This window comes from Aspergillus alliaceus (genome assembly GCF_009176365.1).
Source record: "Aspergillus alliaceus strain CBS 536.65 unplaced genomic scaffold BDW43scaffold_44, whole genome shotgun sequence".
Taxonomy (NCBI): Eukaryota; Fungi; Ascomycota; class Eurotiomycetes; order Eurotiales; family Aspergillaceae; genus Aspergillus; species Aspergillus alliaceus.
Window position 1 is genome coordinate 108,020 of NW_022474727.1, and position 23,444 is coordinate 131,463.

General features: G+C 51.7%; 1 protein-coding gene across 1 annotated transcript; it reads left to right on the forward strand.

The window, feature by feature from the left end:
• Nucleotides 1-335: 335 nt before the first annotated feature.
• Nucleotides 336-21,527, forward strand: BDW43DRAFT_167473 (uncharacterized protein). The gene is made up of 5 exons (XM_032038689.1): nucleotides 336-997; nucleotides 1,056-2,136; nucleotides 2,193-4,414; nucleotides 4,480-12,342; nucleotides 12,397-21,527. The coding sequence occupies exons 1-5, from the start codon at nucleotides 479-481 to the stop codon at nucleotides 21,412-21,414; spliced, it is 20,703 nt and encodes a 6,900-aa protein (XP_031897106.1). The 5' UTR covers nucleotides 336-478; the 3' UTR covers nucleotides 21,415-21,527.
• The last annotated feature ends 1,917 nt before the right edge of the window (nucleotides 21,528-23,444 follow it).

Here is a 23,444-nt window from a genome sequence, read left to right on the forward strand (position 1 = left end):
TGGAGGCTATCTCCATATGTGCTGCATACCGTCCTTACTGCGGACTACCAAAATCGTGGCTGAAACGAGGTCGCTAGCTCTAAACAGCCGACCGCCCCCACACATCACAGACGATGCGAGGCGAGAGCGCAAGCTGACACAGAGAGAATGACTTGCGACCAAAGTTGGATGAGCATCGTGCTCGTTGGCTGACGGAATTGGTAGTATAGAGGAGTCACTATCATCAGGTTTGAGGCGACATATGTATTCAAGTCTTCCCACGCTTCGTCCTATGTATCTACCAACCTGGTCAATCCAATAGCTCAAATCTGATCTTCCACCAAGCAGTCGGGCTCTTATAGCTCTCTCATCTTTCATACTACATCCGTCACTGTATTCCTACTTTCTTCCCCCTTCTGTCGTCACTCTCTCCCCCTTCATCGCAGGGTTATTTAACTTCACTTCCTCTAAACACACGTGCTAAGGAAAACTAATCACAATGGGAGACGCTGGAGACTACACCTCTGTCCAGGCCCTTACTGCCCGAATTCCCATGGGATCCAAAGGGAGTTCATCCTTCTTCCCGAACCTCACTGATGGAACACTTCTAGGTGAAGAACAGACCGACCGAATGATAATCCCCTTGGACTTGGGGTCGGTGTCCCAGGGAAAGGCTCTGACTGCATTCTGCGTACGACATGGACTGAACGTTCTGAGTGTGCTGAATGTCGCCTGGGCGACGGTGCTCTCCGCATATGTCGGCAGCGAGACTGTAGGGTTTCTCTTTGTTAGATTCGTCGCCGGTGTGCCACATGTAGGCGTCTACCAGACGGAGATCGACGGGGCAAAGACGGTGCTGCAGACGCTCGTTGACGCGGAGGAGACGCTGCAGGCTAGTATTTCGACATCTGCCCTCATGACACCGACCGAATTTCAGGAATTCGCCGCCCGGGAGGGCGGTCCAGCTTTCAATAGCGTTTTAATGCTGTATGACCGAGAATCTCCAGAGCGAGAAGAGGTAAGGGCTGTGTTTTTCCAGACACTGTTACTGCGTATCACTGACGGAGAGCTAACAGTCGGGCAATAATCTTGCTATTCACGCACGATATCTACAGGATCAGTTTGCCGTTGACCTGCAGTGTCCGACTTCCTTGATCACCACCCCGCAGGCGAAACACTGTGCAGCGACACTCAGCCATGTACTCGGTGAGATCATCAAAGCCCCTCGCACCCCCCTCACAGAGGTAAGTTTAATGAGCCAGGATGGATTGCATCAACTCTGGCAATGGAACCAGAAGATGCCCCCTGTGGTCTCTCACTGTCTGCACCACCTCATCGACGACCGTGCCGCTAGAGAGCCCCAAGCATACGCCATCGATGCCCCGGATGGACGCATGACATATGGCGAGCTACAGAGGCTTACTGATCGCCTGGCCCACCATCTTGTGGATCGGGGCGTGGGCCCAGAAGTGGCTGTGCCCCTCTTCTTCGAGAAGTCCAAGTGGGCAATTGTTACCATGATCGCCGTCATTAAAGCGGGCGGCGCCATTGTGAATTTGGATGCCAAACAGCCTAGGTTACGCTCGATGGGACTGATGGAACAGTTACGGGCTCCATTGGTCCTCACCTCCTTGCAGTATGAACCGCTCTGGCAGGGCGACTACAACGTCCTCTCCGTCTGCCAGGATAGCGTGATGGCGCTCCCTGCGCAGGAAGCAGCCCCAGCAGTTGCAGTCACTCCGCGGAATGTCCTATACATCATCTTCACTTCTGGTAGTACTGGGGCCCCCAAAGGCTGTGTGGTGGAGCATGAATCCTTCTTGACGGCTGCGACCCAGCATGTCAAGGTGGGCGAGATCACCTCGAACAGCAGGATCCTGCAGATGACACCATACACATTCGATGTCTGCATGCTCGAGATTTTCACAACCCTCACGACCGGTGCCTGTGTCTGCTTCCCCAGCGACGAACAAGCACAATATGGGATCGCGCATGTTATCAACACTTTGCGCATCACTTGGACCTTCATGACTCCTTCAGTGGTTCGCTTGATAGATCCCGTTGACGTGCCTACTCTGAAGACATTGGCCCTTGGGGGTGAAACATTGAGCCAAATCGATGTTACAACCTGGGCCGATAAATTGCATTTGATCAATGGTAAACACAGCTCCTGCTGATTTGGGTTGAGTAAAATTCTAACCGACACCTCTTAGGATACGGTCCTAGTGAATGTTCCGTCGCAGCCACAATCAACCCCCATCTCGCCACGACTGCGGACCCAGCGAACATCGGGCGCGGCTACGGTGCGGTCTGCTGGGTTGTCCACCCGGACGATCACAACCGTCTCGTTCCGATCGGGGCCGTTGGTGAGCTGGTCATCCAAGGTCCGATCGTTGCGAGAGGCTACCTCCATGAGCCCGTGAAGACCGCAGCAGTGTTCTTGGATGAAGCCCCCGACTTTCTGCAAAATATGACCTCCCAGCCACCCCCATTCCGGCTATACAAAACCGGTGATCTCGTGAGAAACAACAGCGACGGTTCGATCAGCTTCATCGGACGGAAGGACCGCCAGGTGAAGCTTCGGGGCCAGCGTTTGGAGCTAGGTGAGATTGAGCAACGCCTCTCCATGGACTCAATGGTACGCCATGCCTTCGTCCTTCTCCCCAAAGCAGGTCCTTGTAAAGGAAGCCTGGTGGCAGTGCTCTCGCTCCATGCTTTCCCACACAACGGACCGCGAGACGCCAACGTACACGAGCTACCTGCCGACCACAAAAGTCATGCACGGACATTGCTACCTGATATCTGCGCTCGCCTTGCTGCACAGCTCCCAGGTTATATGATGCCCACCTTCTGGGCTGTGTTGGCCACCCTTCCCTTTACGACATCCGGAAAGGTCAATGGTGTTGTCATGACCCAGTGGGTTCGTGACATGTCGAAAGATACTTATAACGAGATCGCCGGTATTGTAGAAGACGAACAAGAAACGAGCGAGACCGCACTTTCATCCGAAGTGGAGCTTCTCCTACAGAAGATCTGGGCGGAAGAGTTGGGCATTGAAGTGTCGCAGTTGAAACATAATCGCGCTTTCATAGCCTTAGGAGGAGATTCTATCACGGCCATGAAGATAGTGGCACGGTGTCGCCAGGAGCAGATGATGCTTTCGGTGTCGGATGTGGTTCGGGCGAAAAGTCTGATCGATTTGGCCTCAAAGACTGTCTTCTCTTCGAAAGTGTCTGTAGAGGACACCATTGTTGTCCCCCCTGGTTCTACGCCCGTGGGGCGGATTGCTGCCATCGACGACGCCTTTTTGTCCAAAGCTGGTCTCCCTAGCAAGGAAGAGGTGGAAGACATCTACGGCTGCTCCCCAGTACAAGACGGAATCCTTCTCAGCCAGGTAAAGTTTCCCGGGACTTATGAAATCCGCCGTGTTCTCCACGTCCTGTCCAATTGCGATGCCACCACCACTGTTATGGGTCTTCAGCGGTCCTGGCAGGGAGTTATAGATCGCCATCAATCCCTTCGGACCATCTTCGTCGATGCGGGAGGATCCTTCCAGCAGGTGGTACTCAAGAACGTTACAGCCTGCATCTATTGCTGCGAGTACACGGGCTCGGGCGATGAAGCGGAGGTCACTCGTTTCCTTAAGACTCTCCCCTCTCCAACGTACGGACCCTCGGATCCTCAACACCGTCTCACCGTTTGCCTCACTGGCGGCGACAACATCTACATGATGGTGGAGCTCAGCCATGCGATAATCGATGGCGGGTCTACCGAGGTCGTCCTGCGGGAGATGTCACTCGCCTTTGACGGAAAGTCGCCCACAGAGTCTGCGTCGCTGTACAGTGACTATATCCAGTACATCTCGACCCAGAAACACTCGCAAAGCGACTCGATGGACTACTGGACCAGATATCTCGATGGAGTCCAGCCGACTATTGTCCCAATGTATCCTCAGAATGGGAACCATTCCAGGCATATCCAATCCATTACCGTTCCCTTCACTGGGGTAAAAGATCTTTTTAATTTTTCCGAAGCCCATGGAGTCACCATTGCTAATGTGCTACAAACTGCATGGGCCTTGGTTCTCCGAGACTACACTGGCTCCGATGATGTCTGTTTCGGATATGTGGCTTCTGGTCGCGACGTACCGGTTCAAGGCATAGAACACGCGGTTGGTGCCTTCATTAACATGCTGGTTTGTCGGGTGCGTTTGGACCAGCATGAGGCTGCTCTGAATGCCATCGAAACCGTGCAGAATGACTATTTCTCCGCTCTGGCCCATCAACATTGTTCCCTGGCCCAGATCCAGCATGGCCTGAACCTGTCGGGCATGCCGTTGTTCAATACCATCGTTTCTCTGCAGAAAGCTACCTCGGCGCCGCTGTGTGGAGAATCCCTCTCCTTCCGGGCCCTTGAAGAAGATGACCCGACAGATGTGAGTAGGGCACCGCGGGGTATCTATAGTTCCAAAAGAATTACTAATAGGTCTCTATCTCATAGTTCGACATTACCGTTGCCATCGACGTAAGCAACGAGGATGTTCAAATATCTATCGGTTATTGGTCCTCTTTACTAACACAGGGCGATGCAATCAACCTAGCAAACACATTTAGCACCGCAATTTCTCGTGTTGTGGATCATGCCAGAGTTAAGCTCACCGACATTGACCTGTTCGATGAAAAGGATCGCGCTCAGATCTTTGAGTGGAACAAGGTTGAGCCAGTTGGGGAGTCAGGATGTGTGCATGAATACTTCTACGAGCAAGTCTCGAAGCAACCAGATGCCCAAGCAGTCTGTGCGTGGGATGGCGAATACACCTATTCTCAACTTGACCTGTTGTCTGAAAAGCTAGCCCACCACCTGGCACAACTTGGGGCAGGACCGGAGGTGCTCATACCCCATTGCTTTGAGAAGTCGAAACTGGCGACAGTGACCATGTTGGCGATTATGAAGTCTGGTAGTGCTGGTGTTGGTTTGAGCTCTGCGCATCCGATATCTCGCATTCAGGATATCCTAGATGGTTGCCAGGCACGTATCGCGGTGGTTGCCGCGCAGCACGCCAAACTGCTTGAAGGCCTCGTGCAACATGTTGTAGTCGTGGACGAAGCCTTTCTTGAATATCTCCCTGCTCCTACCCACAGCGCTTCACTCCCTAAGACCCAGCCATCCAACCCAGCTTTTATATCGTTCACGTCCGGCAGTACAGGAAAGCCAAAGGGCATCATCCTCGAGCATCGATCCCTAATCACTAGCATTCAAGCCCACGGGTCCGAATGGGGAGTTAACGCGGGCTCGCGTGTTCTGCAGTTCTCGGCCTACGCATTCGATGCCAGTGTTTCCGACACGTTCACTACGTTGATCCGTGGTGGCACGGTTTGCATACCGTCCGAAAAAGATCGAGTGGATGACTTGGCTGGTGCGATCAACAGGCTCGGCGCCAACTGGGCGTTCCTGACTCCCCGTGTCCTCAGCCTGCTTTCACCACAAAGCGTGCCCACTCTGAAAACAGTCGTCCTTGGGGGCGAAGCAATCTCGCGCGAAGATATCTCCCCATGGGTCGATGCTCTAGAGTTGCGTATTGTCTATGGACCTACAGAATGTACCATCTACAGCATGGGAACAGACCCCCTGACCAGAGACAGTGACCCGGCCGGACTGGGTCATGCCGTCGGAACTCGTCTTTGGGTGACGGATCCCGAGAGTACTGACAAGCTCCTTCCTGTTGGATGTATTGGCGAGTTGGTCATTGAGGGACCATTGGTCACCCGTGGATACCTGAACGAGCCCGAAAAGACGAAAGCAGCCTTCTTCGAAGATCCAGCCTGGTCGCCGATGGTGGAGAAAGAAAGGCCGTGCCGATTCTACAAAACAAATGATTTGGTTCGCTATTACCCGGACGGTCAGCTTCGGTTTATTGGTCGTAAGGATACCCAGATCAAGGTCCGGGGCCAGCGTGTTGAGTTGGGCGAAATTGAGCATGCGATCTTGGAGAATCTGCCGGGTGCTACACATGTCACCGTTGACTCAGTCACTTTGCCTCCTCAAACATTGGTAGCCTTTCTCAAGATGAAGGAGCACATGCCCATTGGAGGAAATGGGCCCTTTGCTCTACTGTCTCCTGAATTCAGGGCGGAACTGCGGGCTCTCGAGAAAGTACTCACAGAGACGTTGCCAACATACATGATTCCCAGTTTGTTTATCCCAATTTCTCAAATACCCATGACGATTTCCGGCAAGGTCGATCGAATCATACTCCGCGGCGCCGTCTTTGGTCTTTCGCGCGAGCAGATGGAGATGTACGCGTTAGCCGACCAGGACAAAGCCGCCCCTCAGACCAAGCTAGAGGAGCAGCTACAGGTCTCATGGGCCACTGTTCTAGGAAAGGAGCTCAGCGCCGTGGGTCGCAATGATAACTTCTTCAGACTGGGAGGGGACTCCATTGTCGCTATGAAATTGGTTGTCGCAGCTCGGGAAGTAGGGCTCTTGTTAACCGTCGCTGATATTTTCCGGTACCCGGACCTGTCTGAAATGGCCAAACACGTTGAACTCGCTAAGGTGGACTATCATGAGAATTTTTATGAGCCGTTTGCCATGTTGCACAGAGTTACCGACGCCATGGAGCTGCTGGAGGCGGCTGCAGGCCATTGTTCCATCGCACGCAGCGACATTCAGGATTTGTATCCTTGTACCCCTCTTCAGGAGGGTGTCTTTATGATGTCAACCACCCATGCCGGTGCCTATATTGCCCAGTCTGCTTTCCGGCTGCCAGCGGGCTTTGATATACAGAGATTCAAGAACGCCTGGCAACTTTTGGTGGACACTCATTCTATTCTACGTACCCGCATCGTCATCATCGATACTACGTCATACCAGATTGTGTTGACAGAAGAGGCTGCTAAACTAGAATGGCAGGAAGAATCTTGTTTGGAGGAATACCTCAAGCGTGACCAGGTCACTCCTATGGCCATCGGCACACCCTTGACGCGCTATGCCATAGTTGAAGATGGTGAATGCTCGATCTTCGTCTGGACAGCCCATCACGCCGTGTATGATGGCTGGACGGTTCCACTTTTGTTTGAACAGCTGGAACAGATCTATAGAGATGATGTCAAGCCTTGTGGAGTGACGCCTTACTCTAAGTTTGTAGAATACATTCAAGACACCGAGCCTGAGGCGTCACAGGAGTTTTGGCGTTCGATGGCTCCTCAAGTACCACCCTCTTCCTTTCCCCGGCTGCCATCTGAGACCTACCGACCCCGAGCAAAGAAAGCCTGCTCTCGGAATGTCGAGGTAACCTTGGTGCATGAGTCCAACTTCACTATGGCTATCCTCCTGCGAGCAGCATGGGCTATTGTCATGGCACGGTATACCGACTCAGAGGATATTGTTTATGGACTCACACTTTCGGGACGTGATGCTCTCGTCCCCCACATCGAGCGCATCGCTGGTCCGACCATCACCACCGTTCCTATGAATGTCCACCTGAACCCCGATATGCCCCTCCAGAGCTTTCTTGAGAGCCAACAAGAACAGAATATCGAGATGATGAACTTCCAGCATGTCGGTCTGCGAAATATTCGCAGTATCAGTCCCCAGGTGTCGACTGCGACGGATTTCACAAATTTATTCGTTGTCCAGCCGAGGACAGGTGATAAGCAATTGTTTGCTGAGTTCCAGAGTGTGCCAACGGACATGACGCGGTTTGATCCCTATGCTTTGATCGTAGAATGTAATCTCGGCGATGGCCACATTAACTTGGAAGCCCGGGTCGACGATGATATCTTGCCGGTGGCCCTGACGGAGAGACTCCTGGGCCACTTTGAACACGTCTTGCGGCAAATCACTCGGCCGTCCACCGACGCAAAGCTTGGGGACATCAGTTTGTGTAGCAAAGATGATGAAAAGCAGATCTGGGAATGGAACAGTGTGGTGCCAACCGCAACCAACGAGTGTGTGCACGACATAATCTCCCAACAGGCTGTTCTCAACCCTGGAAACATGGCTATTGAGGCATGGGACGGAAATTTGACTTATCATGAGCTCGACGAGCTGTCCTCAAGATTAGCTTGCCACCTATCCACCAAGTATTCCGTCAAGCCCGAGACACTGCTGCCCCTGTGCTTCGACAAGTCTGTCTGGACAGTGGTTACTATGGTCGCCGTGATTAAAGCAGGAGGTGCCTGCGTCATGTTGAACCCTGACCACCCAGTTACCCGACTCCAAGCTCTGATTGAAGACACAGGCTCTCATGTCGTCCTCAGCTCGCCTGAACATAAACACATCTTCAGCTCCGTCTCGGCATCTGTTGTAGCTGTCACACTATCTTTCATTCAGAAACTGCCCCCTGTCTCGGCGTCACAGGTTGCATTGCTACATGTCCTACCGAATAATCCTGTGTTTATGATATTTACCTCAGGCAGCACAGGAAAACCTAAAGGCATCATTGTACAGCACAATTCTGTTTGCACGGTAGCCACCCAGCATGGCGAAAGTCTGGGCTTTGGTGGACCGGGATCACGAGTATTGCAGTTTGCTTCGTTCACTTTTGATGTGAGCATGGGTGAAATCTTTATCACGCTGATGAAGGGAGGTACTCTCTGTATCCCCACAGAGCATGACCGAGTCAATAACCTTGCTGGAGTAATCAACTCTATGCGGGTAACATGGACCTTCATGACTCCGACAGTTGCTGCCCTTCTGGATCCCAAGGAAGTTCCCCATTTGCAAACGCTGGTTCTGGGTGGTGAAGCCGTTTCGCAAAGCCTGGTCGATCGCTGGGTAAACCATGTTAACATGATTGACTCCTACGGACCAGCCGAGTGTACCATCTGGGCTTCACATGCCAACCCAGGTGATAAGGTCTCTCCCGCAAATATCGGTCAGGGTATCGGCTGCCGGTTCTGGGTCGTGGAGAGCTCGGACCATGACCGCCTTGCCCCTGTCGGCTGCGTGGGTGAACTGCTCATCGAAGGGCCGAATGTCTCGCGAGGTTATCTGAATGAGGCAGAAAAGACGAGAGCTGCATTTGTTGAAAGTCCTGCATGGATGCATGGAAAGGAGATTCCACAATACAAGTTCTATCGCACTGGTGATCTAGTCCGTTACAACACCGATGGAAGTTTGAATATTGTCGGTCGCAAAGACAGCCAAGTCAAGTTCCACGGTCAGCGTGTCGAGTTGGGCGAGATCGAATTCCACCTTCGTGCCTGCAAAGCGGTCGAGGCCGGTATGGTTACTCTGCCCAAGAGTGGCCTGTTCAAAGGAAAGCTCGTTGCGGTGGTGGCGCTAGAACAGTTGCGACCCTTGGCACTCGAAGGCGATCGCGTCGAGCTGATTCTCGATGATCTAAAGTCTACAGCCCAGCCACTCATCATGCAAATCCAGGAAGAGTTGGCGGGATTACTGCCTGGCTACATGGTCCCCTCCACCTGGATAGTCTTAGACTCTATTCCGTTGACTGCATCGCGAAAGATAAACCGTATGCCTATCACTCGCTGGGTCACCAGTGTGACTAAAGATAATTATCGCAAGATCGTGGATATCGCCTCCTCCAGTCTTGATCTACCCGTGACTGCCGTAGAGAAGCAGTTAGCAGAAGTGTGGAGCCATGTTTTGAACATCCCAGAGGAATCTATTGGCTTGAACCGATCGTTCATGAGCCTAGGCGGAGATTCAATCACTGCTATGCAAGTTGTCTCCCGCTGTAGAGCCATTGACCTCCAGCTCAGCGTTCAAGATATTCTGCTCCCAAAGTCGCTGGCGGCGGTCGTCAGTTGCACAAAATCGTCAACTGGTAGCGCCACTACTAGGGAGGAACTGTATGATACGCCATTCAGCCTATCACCTATTCAGAATGTCTATTTCAACGATGTCGTGCGCAGCATGGGAGGTATGCACACTCAGCATCATTATAACCAGAGTGTGTTGTTACGCTTGGCCCGTCCTGTGCCCACAGCTGCAGTAATGTCTGCTATTGAGCGGATTGTGACCAGGAACTCCATGTTGCGTGCGAAGTTTATTAAAGTGGATGACGGCGGGTGGTCACAAATAGTCCAGAGCAAGCCTAATGGTTCTTATAAGATTGGTTTCCATACATCAGCGGGCCGCCGTGAGATGCTCGATATTATTAACTCCTCTCAACACAGCATCGACATTGAGAATGGACCGGTTTTCGTTGTGGATCATTTTGATCTTTGTGAGGAAAAGAGAGGAGAGGCGAGCCTTGACAGCCAACCCAGCCAGCTCCTTTCGCTCATCGCGCATCATCTCGTCGTTGATGCTGTCTCCTGGCATGTTATTGTCGGTCAATTAGAAACCTTGCTGTCGACCGAGGAGAGCAGCCCTCATGCTTCTATACCGTTTCACAGCTGGATACAAGAGCAGTGCAAATTCGGAGAGCAACTGGTCCCCAGGTCAGTGCTGCCCAATGCTATACCCGCTGCCAACCTTCAATACTGGGGTATGCAGCAGTTACCCACATGGGAAAATGTCGAAGAGGCTCGCTTCATCATAGATGAAAACATCACCTCACTTCTGCTTGGAGCGGCCAACACAGCATTGCGGACCGAACCCATCGACATACTCCTGGCGGCAATTCAGCAATCCTTTACCCAGACGTTTACAGACCGTACAGCACCTGCCATCTTTAGCGAAGGCCATGGCAGAGAACCAATGGATAGGTCTATCGATCTTTCGGAAACAGTAGGATGGTTCACCACATTTTATCCTGTACACAGACGCGTTAGGAGGGACGAAAGCATCAAGGAGGCCGTCAAGCGAACAAAAGATGCTCGTCGTGCCTTCAAGGATCACGGATTTTCGTACTTTAGCTGCCGTCACTATAGTACCGAAGGTCGTAAGGTTTTTGGGGATCACAGGGCCATGGAAATCTGCTTCAACTATTTTGGACAAGCACAGCAACTAGAGCGAGGTGATGCCTTGTTCAAGCAAGAACCACTTCGTGCGGGTGAGGCAATCCACAACATTGGTGAGAGTATGGGCCGTTTGGCTGTTTTCGATATCACTGCCGCTGTTTCCTTCGGCCGACTTGTCATCTCGTTTTTCTTCAATCACGACATGAACCGTCGGGATCAGGTACACCATTGGGTAACCCGATGTGAACAAGCTATTCAGGCTGCTGTCGATGACCTAGTGCCTAGCTCAGTGGAGCATACTCTTAGCGACTTCCCGCTCATGAGGATCAGTTACCTGGATTTATCGACCTTCACAAATACGATCCTGCCAGCGATGGGCATTTCGCCCGACAACATCGAAGATATGTACCCTTGCTCACCAATACAGGAGGGTATACTTCTCAGCCAGGCTCGTCAGCCGGGCACGTATGAGGTTCGCCAACTCTTTGAAGTCGTTCCTAGATCGGATGTCGGTGCCGTGGACGTCCTATACCTACTGAAAGCATGGCAGCGAACTGTAGATCGTCATCCCATCTTGCGAACGGTCTTCATAAATTCATTATGTGGAGACGGGGTCTATGACCAGCTTGTACTGCGATCGCACCAAGCCACGGTTGAACATCTTACGTGCGCTGGAACTGATGTTGTCCCGTTTGTCCAAAGCCAACAACCACCTGATTACACTAAACCGGTTCCTGCCCATCGGCTGATTATTTGTGAAGGGCCTTCATCAGTCTATTGTCAACTTGAAGTCAGCCATGCCCTAATCGACGGCACCTCATTGGCGCTCTTGATCCGTGATTTTATATCTGCCTATGAAGGCACACTACCCGCAGGATCGGGACCGCTCTACAGTAATTACATTCGCTACCTGAGTACACTGTCTACTTCTAGCTGCCTGAACTACTGGACCGACCGTCTGGCTGATGTGAAGCCATGCAAATTTCCTAATTTGCGTACTGCGAACGGCGACAGTGGGTCTGAGATCGAGACTTTCAGATCTTTAGTCACCACTATTGACAGAGATGGAAAATTGCAAAGATTCTGCGAGTCGCAGAACATCACCATGAGTAACCTTTTCCAGGCTGCCTGGGGCTTGGTTCTCCAGGCCTACACATGCAACAAAGATATCTGTTTTGGCTACATGGCCTCAGGCCGCGATGTGCCTCTTGACGGAATCTACGATGCAGTGGGCCCATTCATCAACTTACTTGTTTGTAGACTAAGCCTCGCCAATGATGTGTCGGTCTCCAAGCTGCTGAAGGATATCCAATCAGATTATATGAACAGCCTCCCTCATCAGCAAATCTCCCTCGCATCGATCCAGCATGAGCTGGACAATAAGGATGTCGCAATGTTCAATACTCTTCTGTCATTGCAGAGACAGCCCAGTCAGGGTCCACCTTCACAGGTTGATTTCAAGGTTGTGGACCAAGCCGACCCAACTGAGGTATTTATCCTTCTTCCGCAAGGTAAAACGTCGGGTCATTCTAATTTGCAATAGTATGACATTAATATAAGCATCACCACTGGGGATGAGCCTGGTGTGGAGATCCACATGACGTATCTGAAGGCCATCCTGAGTGATACACAAGCAGATGACCTGATGGATGCATTCACGAATGTGCTCATGGTTTTGGCTGATGACCCGGATGTACCTCTTTCGAAGTTGGACGTCATTCCCCAATCGTGCCGCGAGGAGCTTGAGAGAATCAAGACTCTTTGCCGGACATTGAACGGCCACGCCTTCGATCTAGCCTCTATTGAGCAAAAAGTTACGTTGGCCCTTCCATTTATGGGCCACGCAATTGTTGAGGTCATAGACTTGTATCAGCAAGGTGGGAATCAATCCATGGCTGTTTTTTACGCCAAGGGTAAATACACCACTGAGTCCGAGGCCTGCCTGATGCCTGTCACCGATGGTGATCGGGCTCAGTTCACCCAGTTGAAAGAAACACTGCGACAGCATCTGCCAGAACCATTAATCCCAACCCTTTTCTTCCCCGTCAGTGGACTTCCATTCATCGCTGGCCACAAAACAGACCGCATGGCTCTGCAGACACTTGTTTGTGACTTGAATGAACAGGAACTGCAGCAGTACCGACTTGTGAATGCCAAGGAATGTGTAACGTTGACCGCAAGTGAGCGTATTGTGCTTGAACTCTGGGCTGATGCCCTTGCAATCTCGGACAGTAGCAACGTTACCCCATCCGATAGTTTCTTCCGCCTCGGTGGTGATTCTATCGGTGCCATGAGACTTGTGGCCGCCGCACGAAATCACGGCCTTGCTCTCACCATCAATTCAATCTTTCAACAACCCACTCTATCTGGGATGGCCAAGGATCTTCGTCTTCTGGACCAGAGTGAGGATCGCCAACTGGAGCCTTTCTCCCTGTTGCCACAGGAGCTCAGCCCCGATCAGCTCACTTCTGAGGCTGCTACGCAGTGTGTGGTTCCACACGACGTCATCGAGGATGTTTACCCTTGTACCCCCCTTCAGGAAGGCCTCATGGTTTTGAACCGGCAAAACACAGCCTCCTATGTGATCCAGGAAGTATTTGCTCTTCCAGACACATTGGATATCCTGCGGTTCAAGGAAGCGTGGGAGCAGGTCGCCGAGCGAAGCACCATTTTGCGCACTCGCATCATTAGCACGTCTGATGGCTCGTTCCAGGTTCTCCTCAAACATATCATTATCTGGGAGTCTGGGGACGATCTTGACGTGTACCTCCAGAAGGATTCGTCTCGCCCAATGAATTATGGCCAGCCACTGGCACGTTATGCAATTATTTCTACTCCCGCGCAAACCTACTTCGTGTGGACCGCCCATCACTCGATCTACGATGGAATGACCCTCCCCATCCTTGTCAAGCAGGTTTCTGCTCAATATAGGAACGAATTCGCCTTGCCAGAGGTTCCTTATAACCGATTTATCAGCTATATTCAGGGTATTAGTCCGGCATCGGCCACTGAGTTCTGGAATGCTCAGTTCGCTGAGCCTTCTTTGACATATCCTGTTCTGCATGATCGCAACTATCAGCCAAACCCGGACCAGGTGATTACTCATTCGTTGAACCTGTCCAGGGCTCCGTCTGATATTACCTTGAGCACCGTTCTGAGAGCCGCATGGGCCGTTGTTCTCGCCGGCCTGACAGAAAGTGAACGCGTGACCTTTGGAATTACGCTCTCTGGTCGCACTGCAGCTCTCGCTGGTATCAATCAGGTCCTTGGTCCTACTATCGGGACAGTCCCGGTGTGCATCAGAGTCAATGAAGACCAATCTCCTCTTGACTTCCTCCAAACTGTCCAGCAGCACTTCCTGGAGATGGTACCCTTCGAGCACACTGGTCTACAGAATATTCGTCTAATGAGTGAAAATGCCAGAGACGCCGTCAAGTTTCAGAATTTGCTCCTTATTCATCCTGGCTCATCCTCCATTGCGGGGCCTGACTTTCTGGGACTGACTCGAGTGCCATGTACAGGCACTGAGGCAGACCATCCTTATCCGTTGACCATGGAATGTGACCTTCTGGACGACCGTATTGATATCAAAGCTCGTTTTGACAGTAGCGTTGTCTCGATCGAGGAGATTAACGGGATAATCAAGAGCTACACCCGAGCTATTCGAAGCTTGAGCGCAGTTCAAGAAACTCGCGGCGAGGATCATACTGACACGCTGGAGCAGATGGGAATGATTAGCGAGGACGACCTACAGCAGATCCTTGCATGGAACCAGAATCACCCTGAAATTATTGAGTCTTGTGTCCACGACAAATTCGAGGAACAGGTCCGCATGAGGCCCGACGCCCCCGCCATCTCCTCTTACGATGTTGAACTTACGTACAGTCAACTTAACACCTTGGCCGACAAGCTGGCCTACCAGCTCAAAGTGCGTGGGGTTAAAGCGGAGATGATTATTCCTCTCTGCTTCAACAAGTGCTCATGGACCATTATTGCAATGTTGGCTGTCATGAAGGCTGGTGGTGTTTGCTGTATGCTCAACCCCGAGCACCCTAGAAGCCGAATTCAGCTTTTGCTTTACGATCTCAGTGCTCAACTAGTTGTGTGTGACCCCGCATCATCAGAAATGCTCTCTTCGTTACTCCCTGCCTCAGGAGTGCTCCCAATTGACGGCGGTTACCTGGAAAGTCTTCCTTCCCCGACCGAGCCTATCGGTGCAATTGCCGAACCTTCCAATGCTGTATTCATCATATATACTTCTGGGAGCACCGGAAAGCCTAAGGGTAGCATTATGGAGCATCGTTCCCTTGTGACCGGTCTTTTTGCCCATCTGAAAGAGATGGCACTCGGCCCTGGTACACGAACCTTCCAGTTTGCCTCGTACACCTTCGATGTTTGCTTGGATGAAATCATCGGAACATTGATGCTTGGAGGATGTGTTTGTGTTCCGTCAGAGGCCGAAAGGATGAATGCCCTTGCGGATGCCATGGCCAGATATCGCGTTAGCTGGACAGAACTGACCCCCACTGTCGCTAGTCTGCTACTGCCCAGTAGTATTCCTACCCTCACAACCCTCGTTCTCAGTGGAGAAGCACTGACTAAAGAAGTCGTGAAGATATGGGCCAGCTCCGTTCAGATAATCAACAGCTATGGCCCCAGCGAATGTTGTGTTTGTACCACCTGCAATGTTGATACTAGCACTATCAGAGACCCGAGTAACATCGGCCGGGGAGTGGGATGCAGTCTGTGGATCGTGGACCCGGACAATGTCGACCGGCTCTTGCCTATTGGCTCCACCGGAGAGCTCCTAATTGAGGGCCCGATTGTTGCCAGAGGATATCTGAATGAGCCTGAGAAAACGGCTGCCGCATTCATCAGCGCTCCATCATGGTGGAGACCTCACGACCAAGGCACTGGTCGTATGTACCGCTCAGGTGATCTGGTCAGGTACAACCGTGATGGAACTATTAAATACATCGGACGCAAAGATACTCAGGTGAAACTGCACGGGCAGCGCATTGAGATGGGCGAAATCGAACATCGCATCAAAAACGCACTCGATGACGCCTCGCACCAAGTGGCTGTCGAAGTCCTAACCCCAAAGTCTCGCGGCAGCCTCAAGATTCTCACGGCATTTGTTTGTGCTAGTGAACCTGTACCTGGAAACGTTGATTCCCTGCTTACTCCCCTCTCTCATTCCCTTCAAAAAGGGTTCCAAACTTTGTACAGTCGGTTGCGGGAGGTTTTGCCAAAGCATATGGTTCCTCAACTGTTCATTCCTATCTCATACATGCCATTATCCCCATCCCGCAAGCTGGATCGAAAGGCATTGAGGGAGGTTGGGAACAATTTGTCGCCGGAGGTACTGGCGTCATATGCTCTTGCCCAGGTGGAGAAAAAGGAGCCCTCGACCGAAACACAAAAGGCTCTCGCACGGCTCTGGGCCCGTGTACTCGGCACAGACACTATCGGCGTAGACGACAATTTCTTCCACCTGGGTGGGGATTCAATTGCCGCGATGAAGGTTGTCGCTACTGCCACCAAGGCAGGACTGTCTTTGAGTGTAGCCGACGTAACCCGATACCCAACGCTAAGCGAAATGGCAGACAATATCGATCGCTCTTCCAAAATATTGGAGATCTATAATGCGCCGCCGGAGCCATTCAGTTTGGTGCACCCCGATAAAGTTGATAATCTTGTGCGCCAGGCGACCGCCCAATGTGCGGTTGGGGCCGATGCGATCGAAGATATTTACCCTTGCACTCCTTCGCAGGAAGCATTGATGGCACTCACTGCGCGAGACGAAGCGGCGTATGTGTCGCGAGCGGTCTACCACATTCCTGTTGATATCAACCTGGAGAAATATAAACAGGCCTGGGAGACTCTCGCCCAGCGCCAGCCTATCATGCGTACTCGGGTCATCTACACGGACGACTCGCAGTCCTTCCAGGTTGTCATCGCTGAGCCGCTGACCTGGCGCTCCGAGGAGACGGTGGAAGGGTACCTGAAGGCCGACAGGCTCTCACCTATGGTCCATGGTCAACACTTGATGCGCTTCGCCATTGTCCATGGAGACCCGAAAGATCCCCGCTCGTCGCTAGTCTACACTGCCCATCACGCCGTTTACGATGGGTGGAGTGAGGCGTCTATGTTTGAGCAAGTCGAGATCATCTATCGAGAAGGCTTCTCGGCTTTACCCCCGGTAATTCCGTACAGTGGATTCATCCGGCATCTCGCGAACACGGATCGCGAGGCTTCAGAGGCCTTCTGGCGCTCCCAGCTGGATGGTGATTTGCCCGCTCAGTTCCCTATCACTGCTCCCTCCCCCATGCCTCCCCGACCAAACCAGTCCCGATCTCTGATGATCCGTATTCCACAGCGGAATACGTTTACTTTTACCACCCCAACCGTATTGAAATCGGCTTGGTCCCTATTACTCAGCCGCTACACGGCATCCGATGATGTTGTTTTTGGTCATGTTCTTTCAGGCCGCACTATTCCGCTTTCTGGGGTTACCGACATGATGGGACCGACGATCGCGACGGTACCAATCCGAATCCGTTTGGATCGAACCCAGACCATCGGCGAGCTAATGGGCGGCATCCAGCAGCAGGCTCTCGATATGACGCCCTATGAGCAGTTCGGTTTGCAAAATATTCGTCGTGTGCTCCCCAACGCCTCACCCATTGCTGATCTTGGTCATCTCTTCCTCATCCAACCCACTTTGGCGAGGTCGGAGCATGACCTGGGCTTGGAGGCGGTTTCTTCAGTGGACTATGATTTCGATACCTACCCTTTGCTTGTAGAATGCCAGATCGCGGAGTCTGAACTCTATATCTGCGTTAAATATGATGATGCGATCATACCTGAGCAACGGATGGGATGGTTGCTGCAACATTACGAGAACCTGGTCCACCAACTCTTCCAGCTGCCTTTAAAAACTCCTATGACAGATGTTACAATGGCTGGCCAAACTGACATGAATCAGCTTCTCGACTGGATGGGACCCCCTATTGGACCTGTGAACGCTTGCGTCCACGATCTCTTCACCATTCAGTCCAGATTCCACCCACAGCACCAAGCAGTGGATGGGTGGGATGGTAGTCTGACCTACCAAGAGCTTGACCATCTATCGTCTCAGTTCAGCGATGTATTGGTTAGTCTTGGCGCCACGACGGGGTGTACGGTAGGTTTGTGCTTTGACAAATCTAGATGGGCTATTGTGTCCCTGCTCGCCGTCTTAAAGGCCGGCGGAGCTTGCGTGAATCTAAATCCGAAGCACCCTGTCTCCCGTCTGGCGGAAATTGCCCTTGATACTGGCATACAACATGTCTTTGCTGCACCGCAGTATGCTGATCTAGCTACTGCCATCGGGTCCAATCATGTTCTTATCGCCGATACAATCATGGCTTCTCAGCTCCCAGCTACCACCGTTGACCCCTCCCTTCCCCGGACAACCGTTGACCCTTCATCGCCCGCATACCTCGCTCTTACCTCAGGTAGCACCGGCAAGCCCAAGAGTGTGGTGATCGACCATAGAGCTATCTGTACTAGCATCAAAAATCATGGTCCCGCATTGAAGATTACGTCCAGCTCTCGTGTTCTGCAATTTGCTGCCTACTCATTCGATATTAGCTATGCAGAGATATTCACGACCCTTCTCACTGGTGGCACGGTGTGTGTTATATCCGAGCACGACCGGATGAATGATTTACCTGCAGCCATTAATCGGGTGTGTGCGAACTGGGCCTGTCTCACTCCGACTGTGGCCAGTCTCCTGTGCCCTACTGATGTTCCTAGGTTGAAGACGTTGGTTCTCAGTGGGGAATGCCCCACAGAGGGTAATCTCAAGGCCTGGGCAGGCAATATTGATACTCTTCTCAACGCTTACGGACCGAGCGAAGCGTCCGTCTGGTGCTCCACGTCGACATTCAGCAATCCTGATGACTCCTTCTCCAACATAGGATTCCCTGTTGGCTGTCGGTTGTGGGTTACCGAACCGGATGATGTCAACAAGCTCACGCCCTTGGGCTGTATGGGTGAACTGCTCATTGAAGGTCCCATCCTATCGCAAGGCTATTTGGGTGATCCTCGAGCTAGCGCTATGGCTTTCATTGATAAACCCCACTGGATGCAGCATGCTTACCCCACGGACGGCTTCACACAAGTCTACCGGACCGGTGACTTGGCCAAATTTAATGTGGATGGTAGCATTGAGTATCTGGGACGCAGAGATACCCAAATAAAAATGTATGGTCAGCGTATCGATCCCCGTGAGGTCGAGCATCACATTAGACCGCATATTCCTTCCCTCTACGATGTTGTTGTGGAATCTGCGATGGTTTCATCCCGGACCAGGAAAATGCTGGTCGCATATTTCTACAATGAGTCCATCCAGGCTCAAGATGTTGAAATCAACAAACTGGCAGATAGCTTGACAGCCGACCTACAGCGGGCCCTCACCACAGTCCAGTCTAAACTGCGCACCACCCTTCCCGGCTATATGATGCCTTCCCTCTTCATCCCTCTTAGGGCCATGCCCACCAACTCTTCCGGGAAAGTGGATCGAAGCGTGCTCAGTCGCATGGTCGACTCGCTTTCCGATACCCAATTGCAGACCTACTCACTTGCCACCGCCATCAAGAGACCACTCAGCACGGAGATGGAACTCGCACTGGGTAATCTTTGGGCACAGGTACTCGGGAGTGATAGTCTCTCGATCGGGGCAGACGATAGTTTCTTTGCCGTAGGCGGTGATTCCATTGTCGCTATGAAACTAGTTAGCCTCGCTCGTACCTCTAACATCGCCATGAGTGTCGCTGATGTTTTCAACTATCCTGTTCTTGCGGATATCGCTGCTCTGGCCGCGGCCAACGCACTAGTCACTCCCGGCGATGGAAGCCCCCGCCTATCTCCGAGCAAAGGCCCATTGTCTTGTGATCCCGTCCTTCTGAACGCGATTGCCCTGAAGGTTGGAGTCGAGAAGGACAACATTGAAGAAATCTGCCCCACTACTAGCTTCCAGGATATCGCGCTGGTCGGCGCCATGACGCGGACTCGGTGGATGCTCAACTACTTCTACTTCGATAGCCCCGAAGCGGCGGATGTGGAGCGTCTCCGTCAGAGCTGCTTCGACCTAGTGCGCCAATTCAGCATTCTTCGCACAGTTTTTACGCAGCATGATTCTCGATTTTGGCAAGTTGTCCTTGAGCATCTCGATCCGATCTTCCTCATTATTCCCACCGATGATATTCAGTCAACAACTCAAAGGCTGTACAAGGAAGGTATGGTGGGTGACCTCCTGATCGAGGAACCGTTCGTGCAGTTCGTTTTGGTGAAGCAGCGTCGCGGGCTTGCGCATCGGCTAATCATGCGCATTTCGCATGCGCAGTATGATGGTGTCTCGCTCCCTACCCTCTGGGACGCGTTGCAGCGTGCCTGTGACGGCCAAATTGTTTCCCCCAGCCCGTCCTTCTCAACCTTCACGTCGCAATGTCCGGGCTCGGATAGCCCAGCCGCTATTAACCACTGGCGTAACCTGTTAGCCGGATCAACTATGACTAGCTTTGTGGGACGTCACAAGCCTAGCCTCCGAGATGTCTCTGATGAAGTGGTCGCGGTCCGGCGCCAGGTGCCGAACACGCCACTCACAGGTAAGGGTATCACCTTCGCTACATTGATCAAGTCCGCCTGGGCCCTGGTCCTTGCTCGCATGGCGGCTCAACCGGACGTGGTATTCGGTCATACCATCTCAGGCCGCAACTTGGAAATCGAGGGCGTCGATCAGATCGTCGGTCCCTGTCTTAATGTGGTCCCCGTGCGTGCTCGCTTCCAAGATGATTGGACTGTAATGGACCTTCTTCGCACCATCCAGAATCAGCAGGTGGCCAACATTCCCTTCGAGTCACTCGGATTCCGCTCGATTGTCGAGCACTGCACAGATTGGCCGCGATGGATGCACTTCAGCAGTGTGGTTCAGCACCAGAACATCGAGTCGGATCGGGGGATGGTGATGGGTAATTGCCCTTATGAGCCAGGCTTCATGGGCTCGGAGCTTGATCTTATGGACGTCTCAATCCTGTCAACCCCCGCAGGCGAATACGTTGACATCGATCTCCTTACATCAATGTCCGTGATGTCTGCGTCCCAGGCGGAGGACTTGCTTGACCGGTTATGTACAGCAATCTGCTCTTTATCGTCGAGCCCCTCCACAGCAGCCTTGCCATCACTCGAGGATCTTCAGGCTGGTCCGCCCATGCTTCCCATGGCTATTGATTTTTCTGTATCCGTGCCCGTTAGTATTGTCCGCCGTGCGGATCCATCCGAGCTGCGGGCGGCCGTGTACCAGGCGTGGAGGAGCACTTTACCGTCGATGGAGAAGTCGATCGTGCCGACGACGGAATGTTACTTTGCAGCCGGTGGTGACCTTGTGGGATTGGCACAAGTGCTGGTGCTGCTGCGCGAGCACACATCCCAACTTCGTCTGGAGGAACTCGTTCAAAATTCGTCAATGGAGCAGATGGTGGATCTCCTGCTTACCTACTCTCCCCTCGCGACGTAACGGTCGCTTTCTTTTTTCCTGTACAACTAGGTTGATTATTCAATATTTAGCTATGTCTGTCCTACTGTGTTTTGTCTGATTCGTCTCCTTAGCGTGATTCATCTTATATATATTTCCCTCGCTCACTTCTTCGCTCTAGTGACTTTGTTCTCTCATCGGCTCCCTATATAGGCTAAAAACAGATTTCTTTCATATTCAACGTTCCACCTCTTTCTACGATGGGAACTGTAAGAGCGACCGAGATATTTCGTGCTATCGCTATCCACTTTCGCGGTAATCTGTACGGATCTTGTGTAGGGACTCGCCTAGCATCGGCCAAGGACGGCATCGTATGGCGATAGAATGGTTTGCACCGAGCGTATTATTATTCTCCAACTCTCGGACCAGTGGCAAGACCCCATTTTTCCCGCATGCAGACTGATCTAGACGGGTTGAAGGCTACATCTCCACCCGTGTGCCTTATTTAAGCCTATACCAGATTATAGAAACATGCTATCCAATCAATGCGTATTTCCGTAACCAGTTTTCGTATAAGCCTTCTCAACATGTTTCTGTTTCTTTCATTATTTAGAACCACCGAGTGCTATGCCTTATTCGACCGGCAACACATACATATACGCTAAGATACTACTTTCGGGATGGATTGTATAGTTATCTATTCCTTGATTGAGCGTTGGTGTTGGGGTCGGAATATCAATGGGTACGAGGCTGCAGCAAAGTGTTGACTATGTGAATCGGGCAGGATAGACGATAAAGTCATATTATATGCCTATGGTAGTTGTTCATTATATTAAATCTAGGGCTAGATAATAGAGATTCTGTTTTCTGCGTACTCACGCTACCTCTTATTCCACTGTCCCTTGAAGATGAAACCCTAAGAAGGGCGGTTCTGCCTCGTATAGTAAGGTGACTTTGGCCGACAGTCTATCTTTAGAGAGCCGGTGGGTTGGATGACTGCTCGTATACAGTTGCAGCAGTGGTCTATTGGTGATTGACGTTGCGGAGGTATATCTGCTGACGGTAAGAACAGCCGTCTATATATATAGTTCCCAACTGGACGGGTAAGAATTCTAGCGTTGGACTAAAAGAGGCTTCTCCGCCTTGCCAACATACTGTACATAATATTACCAGGAATTCTTGCTCACCGAGCCAGGGAGGCTTGGCGAACCAGGATGATATCATGAAGCAGGAAAGGTGCCCTATAGCGAATCGAATAAGAGAGAATAGAAGAGGGATTCGGCTCCTTCGTTCGGTACCTGAGCCCTTAGTGCTTACTCTTCGGGTGGTTTCCAATTTGCGACGCTATTTTTGGAATCCCACTAAGTAGGCTGGGGAATGGCCCCCAAGAGAACCCTAGATACTTGGCTGCGACCAGCCTAGACAAGTAAGACTTGTTTCTCATCGGCCTAAACCTAAGTTCTAGACAGCAGAAGATCCTTGTTGGCAACTTCGCCGTTGCAGGCTCCCGTCCTGCTGTATCACAGGACCTTGTTTAACACGGCGCTTTGACTGCGGACTCTGTGTTTCCACTTCTTTCTTCTCTTTAGCAACTTGTATATCTGAAACATGAAGACTTTGGGCTGGTTGCTCGCGTTGCCCTGCCAGTTTTATATCCCTTCCAACAGGGGAACTCTTACGGTATTCTATTCGTACTGCTGACTTGCCCTAATCTTGTTCCAGAACTCTGTTTAAATTTGTTCTCAACATCAAAGGGTAATTTCACAGACCGCATTTTTGTGATTAATTTTTATTGATTTATTTCGTAGTAGTCTGTACTCCGGATAGGGCGAAGAAATATGTAGATTCCTAAGGCCACCAAAACTCGATACTTTTGCGATACCACAGCCCTAAGAGCGCTGAATAACCTGATTGAAGAAGTCGACATAGAAGAACCTACTGTCATTTAACTCAAATAGGCAGTTACTTTTGAACCCCCAAAGTATGAATAGACTAATCAGAATAGGTCCCCGTCTAACATGGGTCTTTGCGCCCCATTTTAGTGGCCCTCAGGCGTACTTGGAGTTCACCTC

Bases quoted from the DNA above. Each gene is read 5' to 3' on its own strand.
- BDW43DRAFT_167473 (XM_032038689.1), top strand. From the start codon at position 479: ATGGGAGACGCTGGAGACTACACCTCTGTCCAGGCCCTTACTGCCCGA. The intron at 2,137-2,192 runs GTAAACACAGCT...GACACCTCTTAG, and splicing joins TAAATTGCATTTGATCAATG to GATACGGTCCTAGTGAATGT. The intron at 4,415-4,479 runs GTGAGTAGGGCA...TCTATCTCATAG, and splicing joins AAGAAGATGACCCGACAGAT to TTCGACATTACCGTTGCCAT.